This window comes from Jaculus jaculus, chromosome 4 (genome assembly GCF_020740685.1).
Source record: "Jaculus jaculus isolate mJacJac1 chromosome 4, mJacJac1.mat.Y.cur, whole genome shotgun sequence".
NCBI lineage: Eukaryota > Metazoa > Chordata > Mammalia > Rodentia > Dipodidae > Jaculus > Jaculus jaculus.
The window spans coordinates 154,742,208-154,761,965 of NC_059105.1; the positions used below are offsets into that span (position 1 = coordinate 154,742,208).

Consider the following 19,758-nt stretch of genomic DNA (forward strand, 5'->3'; position numbering starts at 1 on the left):
GAAAGTATCTCCTTGGGTCCTTCCCCATGAGTAAGTGTCCACCTCAAGGTCTCTAGGGAGGTCAAGCGTAGTCAAGGAGCCGAGGATGCCTTGGTAATGTTGGCAGTATGGCTGGATCTTAGACGTGGAGGCTGAGATGTCCATCCACAAGGAACAGGAAGATAGGATGGGAAAGGAAAAACAAACAAACAAAAAATTTATTAACAACTACCAGTAATACACACAAGACACAATGCTGCTTTTTTTTTTTTTCTGAGATAGTGTCTCACTCTAGCTCAGGCTGACCTGGAACTCACTATGTAGTCTCAGGGTGGCCTTGAACTCTGGCGATCCTCCTACCTCTGCCTCCCGAGTGCTGGGTTTAAAGGCGTGCGCTTTTATTTTTGACCCAGCCCCATCAGTAGGGTGGCCTGTCCTCTGCTTACATTCCACTCTCTCCACCTTGTCTGTGTGAGTTCGTACTTCCCTCCACTAGCGAGGACTCTCAATTCTAACTTGAAGTTCCACACCAAGTGGCAATCAAGACGCCTAATGGAAGCGAATGAACCACGCGCCACATTCCCAACCTCTGAGCGCCTGGCCAGAGCGCATTCCGCCCGCGCCCCGCCCATCACGCCGGCGCCCCGCCCATCACGCCGGCGCCCCGCCCATCACGCCGGCGCCCCGCCCATCACGCCGGCGCCCCGCCCATCACGCCGGCGCCCCGCCCATCACGCCGGCGCCCCGCCCACTCCACCCGCGGCCCCACGGCATCCTGGGATCTGTAGTCTTTTGACGGCGACTGCCTCCACCCAGTCCAAGCGCCAGACATTGCCTTTCGCCCTAGGGACGTCGTGACGTCACATTCCTCCAGTCCCTTGCCTCCTCCCTTTTCCTTTCACTCTGAGTCCAGGAACTTGGGCGGAGGGAGTGTGTGTGGAGGTGGGGGCGGGGGAGGGGGGAAAAGACCTTTTACGACGCCGAGCCTCCGAGTTGGGTCTCTGCGCCAGGTGTGCTTTTCGGCAAAGTGACGTGGACGTCAACAGCAATGGCGGAAGGAGAAGACGAGGTGCTGCCACTGTCAACGTCGGGCGGCGACAGCTGGTGAGTGGAAGCTCAGGGTCGGTTCTCGGCGGCCCCCTTCTCCTTCGCCTTCTCCACCCGCGCTGTCGCCGAGGCTGCGGCTGGCGAGGCGTGGAGAGAACCGCCGGTCCTCCGCCGAGCCCTGCGCCTGCCCCGCCCCCTCGCCCGCGGTCCGGCCGCCGCGCCCGCCGGGGGGCCTCCGGGCCGACGCGGGGCGTGGAGGCTCGGCCCGAGGACCGCGGCCGCTGCGGGGCGGCTTGCGCCCGGAGCCCGGCCCGGAGCGTCGCAGTAGGTGCGGAGAGAAGGAAGTTGCTTGGACGGAGATCTGGGGCACTCGCATACCGTTTGAAGTCGAGACTTTTTGAAATACATCCTACAGGCTTCTTCCCAGAGTCGAGAGTTTCTACCTTTTGGTTTGTTTTTTTTTTTTAAATGTATGTGTGTGTGTATATATATATATATATTAATCCGGGCGTGGTGGCGCATGCCTTTAATCCTGGCACTCGGGAGGCAGAGGCAGGAGGATCGCCGTGAGTTCAGAGGGAATTCCAGGTCAGCCTTGGCTAGAGTGAGACCCTACCTCGAAAAAAAGATTAATTTATTTATTTGTGAGACAGAGAATTAGAATGAGAATATGAGTACGCCAGAGCCTCTAGCCACTGCAAACAAATTCCTGACGCATGGGCCACTTTGTGCATCTGGCGTTACTGGATACTGGGTAATCAAACCCAGGTCCTCAGGTTTTGCAGGCAACCACCTTAACCGCTGAGCCATCTCTCCAGCCCTCCTCCTTTAATGTTGTCTTTCTTCCCAACAGTTGTCTTTCATCTAAGTTTTTTTTTTCCCCCTCCTTCCTGCCACGTTGTCACACAACTTAGTTTGATTGCATTGGATGCAATCTGGGACTTTGTTCTTTTGCTCCCCAAGCCTTTGCCCGACTGATTTCTTGCTGGGGTTGTGGGAAAGACTGCTAACGTATTCACAAGCATTATTCACCCAGTGTCATTACTCTTTGGCAAACACTCCTACTTTTGAAATAGTCGATGTTCACAATACAGTATTTCCTAACATCTTTGTTTTGTTTTTTGTTTTTTCAAGGTAGGGTTTTGCTCTAGCCCAGGCTCACCTGGAATTCACTCTGTAGCTTCGTGGTGACCTCAAACTCACAGCAATCCTCTTACTTGTGCCTCCCAAGTGCTGGGATTAAAGACATGTGCCACTATGCTTGGTTCTAACCATTTCTAAAAGGAACGTTTTAGAGGCTTGTGTGATTTTTCACAGTTGCTTTAAGTGCATACGGATTTGTTCATTGTATGTGTGTGTGTATGGATGGTTGGTGGTACCCTTGATGTAAAAACAATGCAGGACATTGGTAGATAGCAACTTTACTAAAGGGGGAAATGGAAATAGTCAAATGGGGTGAATAATACAGCAATTGGAAAATCCAACTCAGTTAGCAGACCTCAAACATCTTTGTGCATGCACTATCCAAAATGTAGGGGGGAAAACTTAGAATGACCTAAATTTTGTTTCTTTCTTTAATTTGCTTATATTGTGGTTGGGAGATGGGGACAGATATACTCAGTAGCAAGATGAAGTTAATTGCATTCTTTGGGAGTGTGAAGAAGCTGTTACTGAGTTCAGAAGGGGGCAGAGACCACTGCTGCAACATGGAGACATTGGGACAGCTTCAAAAAAGCAGTGGTTTTGAATTAGACCTTGTAGCACTGTCCACAAGCAGTATAAACCGAACCATGCAGGGCATTTGATATTTTCTGTTAGCTTCACTGAAGACTTAAAAAGAATCAGGAGATACTGAGTTTTTATGATCTATTTTTTTGTGTATATATTATACAAATATATAAAATGTGTGCTCATTGTTAATAAACTTAAATCTTATCCTTCATCCATTTTATCTAGCTGCATTTCAAATATTAAATACTGCACATGGTTACTGGCTCAAATACTGGATAGCATGGTGTACTCAGAGGGTAGAGTAACAGCAGAAGCAAAGGCACAGGCCAAAAAATACCACATGATTTGTTTGGAGTGTCATCTTGAGAACTGCAGGGCCAGGGAGAAGTTGCAGAAAACTAGATCTGGAAAAACTGAAACTGTGTGTGTGTGTGTGTGTGTGTGTGTGTGTGTGTGTGTGTGTGTGTTAGGGAACAGACCTAAGGCCTGCACTGTGGTAGGCAAATGTTCTGCTTACTATTGAACTGTAACCTTAATCCCAGTTTTAAAAAAGTTTCAAAGCAGTTACTGGGAGCTTTTTAAAATCAGTGATGTAGTCATCACAAAACAGTTCCAAAAAGTGACCTTGCTGGTTATAATATACAATTTGTAGTTTGAGAAGAATGAATTGTTTCCAGGTCAGCCTGGGCTAGAGTGAGACCCTACCTCTAAACCCCCCCCCCAAAAAAAAAGAGAGTGAATTGTATTATAAACTGTTGTTAGCTTTTTGAAGGCCATGGGAGGAAATGTTTGTGTGTGTGTGTGTCTGTGTAACTATGCATGATCATATGTGTGGGGACATGTGTGCATACACGTGTGGATGTGTATGGAGGTCAGAAGTGGACCTCAGGCGTCTTTATCACTCTCCCCATACTTTGTCTTTTTTTCCCTAGACTCACTCACAGCCCCAGGGTGGCCTTGAACTCATTCACAGCGATTCTTCTACCTTAGCCTTCTGAGTACTATACCACCATACCCAGCTTCCACTTACCTTTTAAGATGGGATATTTTATGGAACCCCGACCACACCAATTTGACTAGATAAGCTGGCAAACCCTGGAAGTCCTCTTGTCTCTGCCTCTCCAGTGCTGCATTACAGGATTGTGCTGCCACACGGGAATTTAATGTGGGCTCTGGGGATGTGAACTCACGCCCCCATGCTTGTGCAACAAGCACTTTATCCACTGAGCCATCTTCCCAGCCCTTCTGCAGGTTCGCTTTGTGTTGTGAGGAAGGTTTTAGGTGAGAATCTTAAGTGTGTCTGGTTCTGAGTCCTTTGGAGAATGGTTGCTCATGGTGGCATTTACTCTATTGCAGAGAGGCTATTTGGTGTGAACCTCCCACTTTTGCTGGTTTTATGTTCATGACTGAAGGAATCCTGAGATGTTCTGTTGCAGGTTCTCCTCACCCTCCATTCTCTTAATTGTTCTCCCTGCTGCTTCTCTCACCAGTTTGCCAGATGTGAGTTTGAATGGATTCGGAAAAAACTTTGGGATTGGGAGCTGTAGGTTTAGTAAAGCCTGTCTAGAGGGCTTGGAAAATGGATTGTGATAGAATGCCAACAGCTTTTGTTTTATGAAAAGAGTAAATGTTTCTGTTAATTGTCAGGTTATTTTTTAAAATTTGTCAGATGTCAAGTTTTCTAAAATGTATTATGTATGTTACTACCTGACCCAAACTCAATGACTAAGGGCCATTCTTTTTAAAGCTGTAAGTGTGCAAGAATAAAATTAGGGGCTGAGGAGTTGGCTTAGCAGTTAAGGCACTTTCCTGCAAAACCAGAGGACCCAGGTTCAATTTCCCAGGACCCACATAAGCCAGATGCATAAGGTGGCACATGTGTCTGGAGTTTGTTTGCAGTGGCTGAAGGCCCTGGCATGCCAATTCTCTCTCTCTCTTTCAAATAAATACAGTAAATGTTTTAACAAAAAGAATAAAACTAGGCCAGGTGTGGTGGCTCACCCTGTATAATCCCAGCACTGGGGACTTCAGAAACTTAAGGCTGGCCTAGGTTACAGAGTGAGGCCCAGTTCCAAAAACCCCAAAGAGAGAAGGGGGAGAGAGGGAAGAAAGAGAGAGAGAGAACAAACTAGATTTCTGCTCTCAAGGAACTTATAGTCTAGTTCAAGAGGCACGATGAAGAACATTAATTACTCTTGTGCTGATACAATCCAGTGAGACCTTACAGCCATTTTCCAGACAGATGTCGTAGATTAATACTACGTGAAATGCCCCACACAGCCATCCCTGCTTGAAATAGCTTTTTATGTTTTTCCTGTTTTCTTTGCTTATCCATGATATTTCTGGAGAGAAATTTGTTTGTTTGTTCTTAATAAGTAAAGTTAGACAGTTGAATTTACTAAAAATTGTGCATACATGTCTTAAAAGGCTCTGAAATTCTTAAAAGTACATTGATTCTCTGATACTACTATGCTTGCCTGCTGGTTTTTAGAAGTGGTCTAAATCAGTTCTTTCTAAAATTTCAGTGTACATTGGAATAACCAGGGAAGTTTGTTTTGGTTGGGATCTGCGATCCTTTATTGTGATACTAACATTCTGTTTAAATAAGTGGACCACACTTAGTTAATTCATAATTTATTGCTCAACTCTTATTAATTTTATTGCTAAGTTTTTCTTAAAATTTGTAAAAGGTGGGGCTGGAGAAATGGTTTACTGGTTGAAGTGCTTGGCTGTGAAGCCAAAGGACCCAGGTTTGATTACCCAGTACCCATATAAGCCAGATGCCCAAAGTGGTACACATGTCTGCAGTTCATTTGCAGTGGCTGGAGGCCCTGGTGTACCCATTCTCTGTCTGTCTCTCCAATAAATAAGTAAAATATTTGTTAAAAATTTGTAAAATGTGGGGCTGGAGAGGTGGTTTAGTGGTTAAGGTACTTGCCTGCAAAGCCTAAGGACTGGGGTTTGATTCTCCAGTACCCATGTAAAGCCAGATAGATGCACAAGGTGGCACATGTATCGAGTTCATTTGCAGTGGAAGGAGACCCTGGTGTGCCCATTCTCTCTTATCTGCCTCTCTCTCTAACATAAATAAATAAAAATTACTCTAAAACGGGTAAAGGTACTAGGTGTGGTGGTACACACCTTAATCACAGCATACTGGAGACTGAGGTAGGTTAATCTGCATGAGTTCAAGGCCAGCCTGGGCTGCAGAGTGAGTTCCAAGTCAACACAGACTAGAGTTAAGACCCTGCTTCAAAAATCCTAACAAAAAGTTGTAAAAGGAGAGCTGGGCATGGTGGCACACACCTTTAATTCCAGCACTTGGGAGGCAGAGGTAGGAGGATCACTGTGAGTCCGAGGCTACCCTGAGACTCCATAGTGAATTCCAGGTCAGCCTGGGCTAGAGTGAGACCCTACGTCGAAAAAAAAAAAATTGTAAAAGGAGCTGGATGTGGTGGTGCACACCTTTAATCCCAACACTTGGGATGCAGAGGTAGGAGAATCTCTGTCAGTTCAAGGCCAGCCTGAGACTACATACCGAATTCCAGGTCAGCCTGGGCTACAGTGAGTCCCTACCTCAAAATTGTAAAAGGATCAGTCCTATAAAGAAATGCATGTTGTTAATTTGAGATGTGAATAGGAATTGTTTTGAGAATAATAGGTTCTCTCTTTTTTCCCTTCTGCCTCTTTTTCTCCCTCTCCCTCTCTCTCTCCCACCCACTTCATGAACATTAAAATATGAGGAAAGATATAAAATGCCACTCCGGGATGTGCTTAGTACTAAAGAGAAAGGATCCCTTTGTTTATGAAGAACACTGGCAGCCTGTGAGACTGGGAGGCTACATACAGGCTCTGTGCGGGATGGCATGTACCTAGTCTCAGCTACTCAGGAGAGAGGTAGGAGAATCACTGAGCTCCCTGGCCTGTGCAGTGTAGCAAGACCCTGCTTCAAAGAACAGGATAAAAACAGACGGAGAAAAACTGACCCTAATTTATTGAACTGAGCGTCATTAAGAGACTGCTGTCTGATTTTTGTAAGCCATAATTAGGACAAGCAAGGATAAGAATTGACTTTTTTGGTGGGGGTTTGAGGTAGGTTCTCACACTGACCTGAATTCACTGTGGAGTCTCAGGGTGGCCTTGAACTCATGGCGATCCTCCTACTTCTGCCTGCCGAGTGCTGGGATTAAAGGTGTACACCTCCACACCCAGCCAGAATTGGACTTATTTTGTTATTTTATTTATATTAGCATTTTTATTGTAGTTACAAGTCAGATTTTAAGTTTTTAGAGAATTTCTCTTGTTGTTTATGCTATGTCTATCCTATACTTTTAGGTTTTTTTTAGTTTGTATACAAAGCAGTAGGTTTCATTGTATCATTTCATATTTTTATGTGTGTGTGTATATCTATACTATACACATACACACACACATACATATATATATACATATATGTGTGTGTGTATGTATGTATGTGTGTGTATGTGTGTGTGTGTGTGTGTGTGTGTGTGTGTGTGTATATACATATATATATATATATGTTGTATGCATAGTTCTTATTCACCCCTCTTGCTGGTTCCCTTCTCTTCCCCATCTCCATCTATTATATTTACAAGTCAGATTTTAAAGGTGTTTTATTTTTTGTTCCCTGAGGTGGGGGTCTCACTCTAGCCCAGGCTGACCTGGAATTCACCATGTAGTCTCAGGGTGGACTCATGGCAATCTTCCTATCTCTGACTCCTGAGTGCTGCGCCACCACTTCCAGACAGATTTTAAAGTTCTTAGAGGATTTCTCTTTTTGTTGCTTATGCTGTATCAATATCCTATACTTCAATATTTTTATTTTGTATACAAACTAATGGGTTTCATTGTAGCATTTTCATATGTGCATGCACATAAATACTGATTTATTTATGCATTGTTCTTACTCGCCCCTCTTTCTGGTCCCCTTCTCTTCCCCATCTCCACCCCGTAGTCCCCTCTCTACTTTCATGTCACGCATATTCATTACCCTCTCTTAGTCACCCTTTAAAAGTAATCTCTAAATAATAGTTTTTGTTTTCTATAGATGCTTTAATAACCATACATTAGGGTGAATAGTTGGGTTGTATATGTTAAATGTCTTTCGGTTAGTTTATTTTCATATGTATCTACTCAGTGTAGAGAGGGGACAAGTACATTTCCTGTATAAATTTATTGAGGCATACCAGGTGATTCTGGAACACTTAACTAAATACTCTGTAATATATGGGTAATTTGAGTAGAAATATTTTGAATAGAAGTGATAAAATGTGCTTGATGTGGCATTTCTGCTACATAGTGCTGAAATGTGGTTCTGTTTGGAATAAAGCAAAGACAATGCCCTCCCTAAGGATCCAAGAGCAGAATCGTTTAGCAAAGCATCCGTGGCTCAGCAGATATTCGCTGAACACTGGTTATATTCAGGCTGTTGGGTGAGGGTCTAGAAAAAACTTAAAACATTTCTAAAAGTAGAACTCTTCATTGTAGCGCTATGTTTAGTCACTTAACTTTTCATCATTTTGTCAAAACGAGTAATGCATAATGATACCTTCAAGAAGTTATCTAAATACTGGTGTTTTTGTAAATTATATGCGCTAGCAAAAAAGAATAGGACAGTGCTTCAAGAGAGTTATATAATATTCAAGAAAAAGGAAGATTTGAAACAAATGATTTAATTAGTCATCATTTTCTTAGCTTATGTTAGATTAGACAGATTCTTAAAAAACAGGCATTTAGATATTTATTTAGATACTGAGAATTACAAAGGGAAAGCCAGTGAGTCCCTTACATTAGGGTCATGAGATCATATTGTTTCTGTGAGGAGGAAAAAGCAGTAAGTTAAGAGCCACTTTAAAAATGTAATTGCTGGGACCAGGGAGATGGCTCAGCAGATTAAACAGTTGCTGTGTACCTGAGTTCAGTTCCCCAAATCCCACATAAAAACCAGAAGCTGTGGTGGGCTTATGCAATCCCATTTTGCCTACAGCCAGAAGGAAGATGAAGACAGGAAACTTTCCTGGAAACATGTAGACCAGCTAGCCTGAAGAATGGAACAACAACGAGACCACCTCAAATGAGGTGGAAGACAGGGCTTTCTGGAAGTGTCCTGTTACCTCTACACCTGCACACCCACATTTACACACATACCTATACGTCACACACACATGAATTTCAAGTAAATAAAAAATTAAGAAAAAATAATTCCTGACCTCTAATATATATTAGTGTTTTGTTTACCTTCCCCCCCCCCCCCCGGTTTTTTGAGGTAGGGTTTCACTGTAGCCCAAGCTGACTTGGAATTCACTGTGTAGTCTCAGGGTGGCCTCAAACTCATGGTGATTCTCCTACCTCTGCCTCCCAAGTGCTGAGATTAAAGTTGTGTGCCACCAAGCCTGGTTTACTTTTTTTTTTTTTTTTTAAATTTGAGGCAGGGTTTTACTCTAGCCTAGGTTGACCTGGAAGTCACTCAGTAGCCCAGGCTGGCCTTGAACTCGTGGCAGCCCTCCTACCTCAGCCTTCCAAGTGCTGGGATTTTTTTTAAAAATATTTATTTATTTATTTATTTATTTTGCGAGAGTAGAGAGAGAATGGGCACACCAGGACCTCTAGCCACTGCAAACTCTAGATGCATATGCCACTTTGTGCACCTGGCTTTATATGGGTACTGGGGAACCAAACCCTGGTTGTTAGGCTTTGCAGGCAAGTGCCTTAACTTCAGAGCTATCTCTCCACTCCCCAAGTGCTGAGATTTTAGATGTGAGCCACCATACCTTGCCTATTTTTTAAGAACCTGTCTAACCAGACATGAACTGAGAAAATGATGACTAATTAAATCATTTGTTTCAAGTCTTCCTTTTTCTTGAAGGCTAAAGGAGTTTTTTCTTATCCTTTGGCTACTATAGTATTTAGTAATTATGTGGGAATGTTATAATGTGTGCTTATTTTAATGTATTTGTATATAAAACTTATTAAAATGATGTGTTACATTTCTCATTACTGTAACAAAATATCTGACAGAAGCAACTTAAGGGAGGAAACGTTTATTTTGGCTCATGTTTTCAGAGGGTTTCAGTCGGTCATGGCAGGAAAGGCGTGGCTGTGGGAACAGCTCAGTCCTTGGTGGTGGGAGTTTGCACCGGCGCTGTTCACATCATGGCCAACCAGCAAGGAGAGACCACGGAGGAACAAGGAAAGACATAACCTTCAAAGGCCTGACCCCAGTGACTCATTTCTACCAATCAGGCCCTACCTCTTAAAGATTCCTCATGCTTTAAAATAGCACCACAAGGTGGGGGCCAAGCATTCAAAACATGTGCCTGTGAGGGAACATTTAAATGCAAGCCATAGTAGATAGTATCTAAGAATTATAAAAGAAATATATAAAAAGCACTATGCATTTGCATAGACCTTTAACTGCTATATAAAGCTTATATAAATATGTCTCATTTTGGATCCAGGAGCTGTCTGAGAAAGGGAACTTAGGAATTACTGCTGTTGCCTCCTTAGAGGTGAGAGGATAGACTTGAGTGAACATATGACAAATCCAGCTAGTTGAAGATTTGTACTTATATTTGTGTCTCCTTACTGCAAGTCCTTTGCTCTTCCTAAAATTGATTGCATTTATATTACATAATTCACATATACATCACCAGACCCTAGAGAAAGCCCATGAAAATAAGCATATAGTGAATTAGCTATGTGTTTTAGAAAACAGAATTTTCAAAGATATACACTGTTGAGCAGATCTTTGTGCTGGCTATTTGGGGACCCTGTATAGCCATAAGGGTCCATGTGAGTTGTGTCCCACACTGACTCTTCTATCCATGAGAAGAGTTGATTCATGATTGAGGTGATGGGATATGATAGCATTATATACTATAGCTTCATACTCTTTTGTTTTATTTTCATATAACCATATTCTCATATCCTTGCCAGAAATCATGTTAGTTTCTTTTTTTTGCCATAAGGCATATCTATTTATGCCATCTATAAAATGCATTTATTTAATGTTGTATACTTGTAGCTAATGTATGTATTATATGCTGATATAAGTGATCTACAGTGGCATAGTATTAATTTTTGATTTTTGGTAATATTTAGAATATATAATCAATATACTGTCAGCCAGCAATTTTTCTGTTGTTTTTGTTAAGTGATGGAAAAATAAGCATTGGCTTTCAAATAATTTGTGTTATTTTCCCTTTTGTTTTGATGTATAAAAATAATAAAAGTGCTGTATAGAAAGATGTGTCAATATTTTATACATATGTGATTGAGTACCAGGAATTGTTGTTTGAAACAGGGTCTCCTTCTGTAGCACAATATGACCTAGAACTAACTTACTGTGCAGCCCAGGCTGGCCTTGACCTTTGTGACAGTCCTCCTGTGGTGGTTTGAATTAGATGTTCCCCATAAACTCATAGTTTTTTTGGGTGGGGGGGGGAGTTTCAAGGTAGGGTCTCACTCTAGCCCAGGCTGACCTGGAATTCACTATGTAGTCTCAGGGTAGCCTTGAACGCTCAGTGATCCTCCTATGTCTGCCTCCTGAGTGCTGGGATTAAAGGCGTGCAGCACCACGCCTGGCAACTCCTGTGTTTGGGATGCTTAGTCCCCAGCTGGTGTCAGTTTAGGAGGTGGTGGAGACTTCCTGGAGGAGGTTTGTTGTTGGGGTCGGGCTTTACAGTGTTATATAAGCTCCTCCTTGCCAGAGCGTGGCTCACTCTCCTGCTGCTGTTGTCCTCCTGCTGTGGCAGAGGTGATGTCCAGCCTCTGTTCATGCCATGCTTTCCCCTGCCATCATGAAGCTTGCCCTTGAGACTGTAAGCCAAAATGCAAAATTTCCTCCTATCAGCTGCTTTCCCTCCCCCCCCCTTTGGTTTTTTGAGGTAGGGTTTCACTCTAGCCCAGGTGGACTTGGAATTCACTATGTATTCTCAGGGTGGCCTTGAACTCATGGCGATCCTCCTGCCTCTGCCTCCTGAGTGCTGGGATTAAAGGCCTGTGCCACCACGCCCAGCCTCCATCAGCTGCTTTTGGTCCTGTGCTTTATCCCAGTAATGAGAAGGTGACTACAACACCTTCTGACCCAGCCTTCAGTGCTGGTATTACAGATATCAGCCAGCATACTCAGCAAATATCAGAAATTCTTGAGGTTTATATTTTGGTAGGTAAATGAGATCCTCTTTTGTCAAATAAATCTTGATCAGTGGTTGGAATTCAAGTTAAAAAAAAAATTCAGCTGGGAAGATGTCCCGGCAATGAAAGGCACTTGCATTGCAAAGCCTGCTGGCCTGGGGTTCAGTTCCCTAGTACCCATATAAAGGCAGATGCATGTAATAGTACATGTGCTGAAGTTTGCAGGCAAGAGGTCCATGTGTGACCATTCTCTCTCTTTCACCCTCTCTCAAATAAATAATTCAGTATATTATGATTCTTGCTGGGAAAGTACCTTTGGAAAGAATTGTCTAGATGTTACAAAGTGTCACTTCCTTCTAGCAGCTCCTTTGTGTTACCAAATGGCAATTTTAAGAATAATATTGGAAATGTTTTAAAATCATTGTATTTTGGATAAAGTAGAAATTTATAACAGATATAGGTAATGTCTCTGTCTGACTTTTGCCGTTTTCATCCCATTCTTTGTTTTAGGAACAATGTACTATAGTTTTAGTTTCCAAGTCATCTGCTTTAGTGAAAACAGACAGAAACCAGATGTGTTGCTCTATGCTTTAGAAATGCTGCACAGTGATCTTGTACTGTGGGAAGGAGCATTTTGAGGATCTCTGTTTTGAGAAAGCATGGGAAAAGAAAGAATTTAGAGCAATCTGAGGTTAACTATTCATTAATGGAAAAATTATTCTTCAGTTTCGTGGGGAAAATCTTAGAGCAAATGCATTTCAACTTTACACAAGTTGTCACTAGAATTGTTTTCTTTGTTGTTTTTAAACCCATGGGAAACAACTCCTTAGTTTTTTTTTGGTACAACTTGATCGAAATGGCTTTTGCATCAAAAATAAGTCTGTGAGAAACACAGTATCTATTCCATTTGCAGTTCATTTTAGTAGTTTACAGAACAACATTTTTGTCCTTTGTGCCTGCTTTTCCTGGTGCACAGTGATGAAATACTATAGTTACCATGTTTGCTTGGCTTCTCAAGCCAACTAAGCACCATCTTTACTTGGCACAAAATCCTGGTTAGGATTTTGGAGAGGATTTGTTATTTGACGTGGAATTCTCCCCATGCTACTTTTGTGGATCTAATCCGACTCATAGTTTCATTACTTTTTTTTTTAAGCTGGTGAATATGGTATTTCCCCTATGGCAAATACTTAATTTGATAGAATATTTAAGATATCATCTGGTTCTGACACAAACACAGATAATGTCAGAGTTTTACAATTATCAGTTTGCTTTCTCAAGACTAAGGGCTTTTCTAAATGTGCTATCATACTGCTTTCTAAAATATCAGGAAAGTTTTTTTTTTAATGTTTTTGTTCATTTTTATTTATTTATTTGAGAGTGACAGAGAGAGAGAGAATGGGCACGCCAGGGCCTCCAGCCACTGCAAACGAACTCCAGACGCGTGCGCCCCCTTGTGCATCTGGCTAATGTGGGACCTGGGGAATGGAGCCTCGAACCGGGGTCCTCAGGCTTCACAGGCAAGTGCTTAACCACTAAGCCACCTCTCCAGCCCTCTAGAAAGTTTTGATGAGTTGAGATTGGTACTTAAAAATAAGTTATATAGTACATATTATGGTTATTGAGCTCTGTCATATCACTACAAATAAATCTGCTACAAAGTGTTCCTATTTTTGTTTCTGTCAGCTGCCACACAAACTATGCAGAGACTATTTAGGACTTTTGGCATGATAGTAATTTGTAACCAGCATGCTAACAATAGGGGCAAAATAATTTCAGACAAAGCTTTGGTGTTGATGTCTCATGCTGGCACTAGGAAGCACTCAGCAATATCGGGCACAGATTAAGCCATGAAGCCACAGTTTGACTGATTACTCACTGTCACACAGTTTGCTAGTACATACAGCTGGCCAGTTGGTTGTTTTAGAGTTTGATGTATGTAATTGGCCAGAGGCTGTGCCTAGCTGTGACACATGCATGGGTATATATAAGCTGAACTGTCTGCATTTAGTAGTTTATAGTGTGAACGAACTGCAGTCCACAAAGACCTGTCGCACCTCTGATCAAGAGTTTTTTAATAGGGCCTGGAGTAGAATCATGCAACAGCCAGCTAGCATGTCGTTCACGTGTGAGTCTGGACTTGGCTTCACTGTTGCGTCCTCAGTGCCTTCCACAGTGGCTAATGTACAGCAGCCGTTCATATGGATTATTTATTTCGGTAATTCCTGTTAGGGAAGGAGAAAATTCAGGTTATGGGTGAAAGAGAATGGAATAAGAAAGTCATACTTTACAAAGTTATATAAAAAAAGACAAAGACTGAATGATAATAACTTCATGGAAGTCAGGCGTGGTGGCACACACCTTTATCCCAGCACTCGGGAGGCAGAGGTAGGGGGATCACCATGAGTTCGAGGCCACCCTGAGACTCCATAGTGAATTCCAGGTCAGCCTGAGCTAGAGTGAGACCCTACCTTGGAAAACCAAAAACAGACAAGTGGAAAAACACTTCATGGAGCAATTTTTATGGGATGATGGTTGTTTTGAGTGAATTAGGAAAAAGGAGTCGGAGAAGTATGGAAACTACTTTTTTCAACAAGTTGAACTATAAAGGGATGGGAAGAGAAATGACTGTAGGAGTAGGTCCCAAGTAGGACCATTTGATTGTGTAAATGTGGAAGTATTTGAAGCATGGAGAATAATGATTGCATGCTATATTTCTGTTTCTTTTATTTATTTATTTAAGAGAAAAAGATAGATAATGAGCATAGGCGTGGCAGGACCTTCTGCCACTGCAAATGAACTCCAGACGCATGCTCCAGCGTGTATATCTGGCTTTACGTGGGCATTGGTGAATTGAACCTGAGTCCTTGGGCTTTACTGGCAAGCACCTTAACCGCTAGCCATCTCTCCACCCCTATATTTCTGAGTGGTAAATATATTTAAGTGGAGATTTCTAAGTCCACTGTTTTGTACTGTTAGTCAATTTAGAAGTTTGAACAATGGCCTGTAGAGTAGATTTATTGTTTAAGATGAGATGCTTGCATAGTAGGCTTTGCCTTTTACTGATTTTTCCAACAATACAACCTTTGTATTTTTATTTTAGGAATCTGGGAATCTTTCACTGTTTGTATAATTAAAGAAAAGGATTAAGCTGGGCGTGGAGCTGCCTGGCATTAATCCCAGCACTGGGGAGGTAGAGGTTGGAGGGTCACTGTGAGTTTGAGGCCACCTGACACTGTTCCACGCCAGCCTGGGCTAGAGTGAGACCCTACCTAGAAAAACCAGCAGGGGAAAGGACTAGACTTTAAGAAAGTTGAAAATTGGTGAAGTTGATGTGGCTTAGTTGATGTACTCTTGAGTCTTCACGAAGTAATGAACACTTTTTTTTTTCCAATGCAGAACACATCTTCTTGCCTTAAGTGTTTTAGATTTGATTATTAGAAAGGAGGAATGGAGCCAGGCATGGTGGTGCATGCCTTTAATCCCAGCACTTGGGAGGCAGAGCTGGGAGGATCACCATGAGTTCAAGGCCACCCTGAGACTACATAGTGAGTTCTAGGTCAACCTGGACTAGAGTGAGACCCTATCACCAAAAAAGCAAAACCAAAAACAAAAAAAGAAAGGAAGAATGGATAGAGGTACTGATCCCTATGGAATAGTGGAGGCCAGAAATACATGAGAACTGATGGGGTTGGGCAAGAGATAGGAGAGACAGGTAAAAAAATAATAGAAAAGTGGTGGCATGTTGGAAAAAAGGAAGGGGCACGTTTGGTTGGTAGATGAAAAGGGGAAGTTTGGAGGAGTTTCTGATGGTCATAGTTCATAGTGCTCCTAATAGCAGCAATACTTGAACATAGTAGTTCAGAGGAAAAGAACCAGCAGAGGAGGAGAAACAAAAATAGGAGACGGTGCTGGAGAGATGGCTTAGCAGTTAAGGTGTTTGCCTGCAAAGCCAAAGGATCCCAGTTCGATTTTCCAGTACCCACATAAGCCAGATGCACAAGGGGGTTCATGGAATTCGTTTGTAGTGGCTGGAGGCCCTGACATGCCCATTCTCTCTCCCTCTCTCTCAAGTAAATAAATTTTAAAAATTAATGAAATATATATTTAAAAAATAGACAGGTGACAGTTGATGGCACAGGGCTCCAGAGGAGTTGAGGAGGACAGGCCAGTTTTAAACTAGAGAACGGCTGCCTAGCTCCTGGAGTAAAGGAAAGAAATGTGTAGACTTTAGATGAGTTGCTACTGTTTGTTTTGGAGGGGTTGCAACCAAAGTGAAGAGAAGCCTGCTGGGCTTTATTTTCCCTTTGGAGGCCAAAGTAAAGTGACTTAAAGCAGCTGGTAAAGAGGATGAAGACGATGAATAGGAGGTTTTCAGACAACCATAGATGTGTAGCAGATATAGCAGTGATAGACGGCTGGTAAGATCATTAAGTTGTTTTATTTCTCTACGAAGTTTGCATTGCGGCCTGGAGAGATGACTTAGCAGTTAAAGAAACTTGCTTGCAGAGCCTGGCGGCATGGATTCAATTCCCCCAAATCCCTATACAGCCAGATGCACAAAGTGGCCTATGCACCTGGAGTTTGTAGTGACAAGAGGTCCTGGTGTGCCCATTCTTCCTCCCTTCTTCTCTTTCTCTGCTTGCAAATAAATAATTTTTTTTTAAAAGGAAGTTTGCATTGAGCAAACAGTGAGAACAAAGAAGGCAAAACTGGTTAGTCTGACCATATGCTGGGAACTTACAGCTTCCTGAATGTGGTACAAAGACGGAAGGGTAAAGAAGTGGAGGGTGTTGTCAGGACTAAGCAATAAAGGACTGAAGATGTAAAATGAAGCCACAGGCAAGCTCTTCTAGCCAGTCCATGCCACACTTCCACCCCATAACCTGAATCCCATCCACAGAGAGGATACTTTCTCCCAAAAGTACTTTTATTCCAAAATCAAAACTTGAACCAAGGACTTTTAAGCAGCAAGTGCTTTTAGCCTCAGCCCTAGAAGTGCTTCTTAAATACACTTCCACTGTGGATGGGGAAGAGTATGCTTTTCCTCTCGCTGTCTGTTTGCACAATAACTTAAAAATCCATCTAATACATGCTTTGAATAGCATAAACTTCTTTCCAGGCCATTTCTCAGTATTTTAACTTATTAGAACTCCACCTGCCGGTCTGGAGAAATGGCTTAGTGGTTAAAGTGCTTGGCTGCAAAACCCAGGGACCCAGGATTGATTCCCCAGGACCCACGCAAGCCAGATGCACAAAATGGCACATGCTTCTGAAGTTCATTTACAGTGGCTGGAGGTCCTGGTGCATCCATCTCTCTCTCTCCCAATTTGCCTCTTTCTTTCTCTCAAATAAATAACAAATACAATGAAATTATTTAAAAGAAAAAGAATTCCACCCACTATTTAATTCTTATTTTGGGCTACTACATTGCACTTTTTCCTTTTAGTTTTAGGCTTTTTTTTTTTTTTTTTTTTTTTTTTTTTTTTTTTTTTTGGTTTAAATGGTTGGTTGGTTTGTTTGATTTTTGGTTTTTCGAGGTAGAGTCTCGCTCTAGTCCAGGCTGACCTGGAATTCACTATGTAGTCTCAGGGTGGCATGGTGATCCTCTTAACCTCTGCCTCCCTAGTGCTGGAATTAAAGGCATGTGCCACCACACCCAGCTCTGTTTAAATATTTTTATTTATTTGTTTGTTTGTTTATTTATGTATGTATTTATGTTCAGGGGGGAGAGCATGAGCACTCCAGGGCCTCTTGGTACCACAAATGAACTCCAGATACATATGCCACTTTGTATATCTGGCTTTACGTGGGTACTGGGGAATTGAACTCAAATCATTAGGTTTTGCAAGCAAGCACCAGTTACCTAACTGCTGAGCAATCTCTCTAGCCCACCATTACAAGCTTTCATTGTTAAAATATGCACTGCTTTGAAATGATTGTAGGGAAAAAAAAAAAAAGTTCTAGCCGGGCGTGGTGGCTCATACCTTTAATCCTAGCACTCAGGAGGCAGAGGTAGGAGGATTGCTGTGAGTTCAAGGCCACCCTGAAGACTACATAGTTAATTCCAGGTCAGCCTCAGCTAGAATGAGACCCTACCTCAAAAAACAAGACAAAAATAAAAAGGAGTCCTGCTGGGCGTGTGGGTGCACACCTTTAATCCCACCACTTGGGAGTGGGAGGAGGATCACCAAGAGTTTGAGGCCACCTTGAGAATACATAGTGAATTCCAGGTCAGCCTTGAAAGACCAAAAAATAAAAAGGAGTCCAGAGCTGGAGAGATGGCTTAGCTGTTAAGGCGCTTGCCTGCCAAGCCTAAGGATTTATGTCTCACTCTCCAGGTCCCACATAAGCCAGATGCACAGTGACAAAAGCACACAAGGTCACACATGCACACGAGGGGCCACGTGTGTCTGGAGTTTGATTACAGTGGCTGGAGTCCCTGGCGCACCAATTCTCTCTCACTTTTCTCTCTCATTGTCACTCTCTTGCATAAGAAAAGGCCAGTCTGTCAGGCTTGCTTAAAAAAAAAAAATACTTGAAAAAATAAAAAGGAGTCCATAAGTACTTCAGTTACTCAAGCAGTATGTTCAATTAAAGCCATTAAATATGCTCAGGCTTTGTGTGTGTGCGTGCATAATTTTATTTATTTGAGAGAGCAAGAGAGGGGAAGAGGCAGACATAGAGAGAGGGAGAGAATGGGCACACCAGGGCCTCCAGCTACTGCAAACAAACTTCCGATGCATGTGCCACCTTGTGCATCTGGCTTATGTGGATCCTGGGGAATTGAACTGAGGTCCTTTGGCTTTGCAGGCAAACACCTTAACTGTAAGCCATCTCTCCAGCCCTGCTCAAGCTATATTCACTGATGCTGTGTGAAGAATGAAAGTCTTCCTATTTCATTTCTCTGAAGCAGCTCCTTTTTTTTAATCTGATGATTATTATTATCAACCTCATAAATAGCATTTGACGTCTTTATTACTTTGCTCACTTATTGATAATTGAATTATTGAGGGAATTTACAACAAGGAGAAGTAAAATAAGATTAAGTGCTAGGAAAATTTACCAAGTAACCAAGTACCAAGCAGTAGAATAGCCAAGTCAATTATGGAGTGTAATTTGCTGTTGCTAAGACAAAACACCCAACCAAAAGCAGCTGATGGGAGGAAAGACTTTATTTATTTTGCCTTACAATATCAAGGGAAATCTCCACGATGACAGGGAAAAGCATGGCATGAGCGTAGGCCGGGCATCATTTCTGCTACAGCACATTGAAAACAGTAGCAAGAGAGTGAGCTGAACTCTGGCAAGGAGGAACTGGGCTGTAGCACAAGGCTGCCCCCAATGCCACACCCTCTCCAGGAAGGCTCCGCCTCCCAAGTTGCCATCAGCTGGGAACCAGGCACTCAAAGCTCGAGTTTATGGCGGGCATCTGATTCACACTGCCATAACGAGCCTTTGGCAGTGCTGTTTTCAGGGATGGGTGGTGGCTTTCTGGAGAAGAGCACTTGCTGCACAGGCATGGGAACCTGAGTTCCATCTTCAGCGCCCACATAGAAGCTGGGTGTGGCTGCACACAGCTGTGACCTCAGGGCTGAGGGGGAGACAGACACAAAAGGACTGCTAGAGTTGGCTGGCCAGCCGGTCTAGCTGATGTGTATGTACTATACACACACAGGCAAATGCACACATACACAACCTACACATACGAAAAAAGAAATTCTAGGTAGGGTATCACTCTAGCCCAGGCTGTCCTGGAATTCACTGTGTAGTCTCAGGCTGGGCTTGGACTCTCAGCCATCCCCTCCTGCCTCTGCCTCCCAAGTGCTGGGGTAAAGGCATGCG

The 19,758-nt window shown here is 42.8% G+C and overlaps 1 protein-coding gene across 2 annotated transcripts in view; it reads left to right on the top strand.

The window, feature by feature from the left end:
* Positions 1-953: 953 nt before the first annotated feature.
* Tbc1d23 (TBC1 domain family member 23) overlaps positions 954-19,758 on the top strand; it is a 73,983-nt gene continuing 55,178 nt past the window's right edge. For both annotated transcript variants that reach the window (XM_045147644.1, XM_045147645.1), the window contains exon 1: positions 954-1,083. In XM_045147644.1, the coding sequence (XP_045003579.1) occupies positions 1,028-1,083 (56 nt within the window). In that variant the 5' untranslated portion in view covers positions 954-1,027. The remainder of the gene's footprint in view (positions 1,084-19,758) is intronic.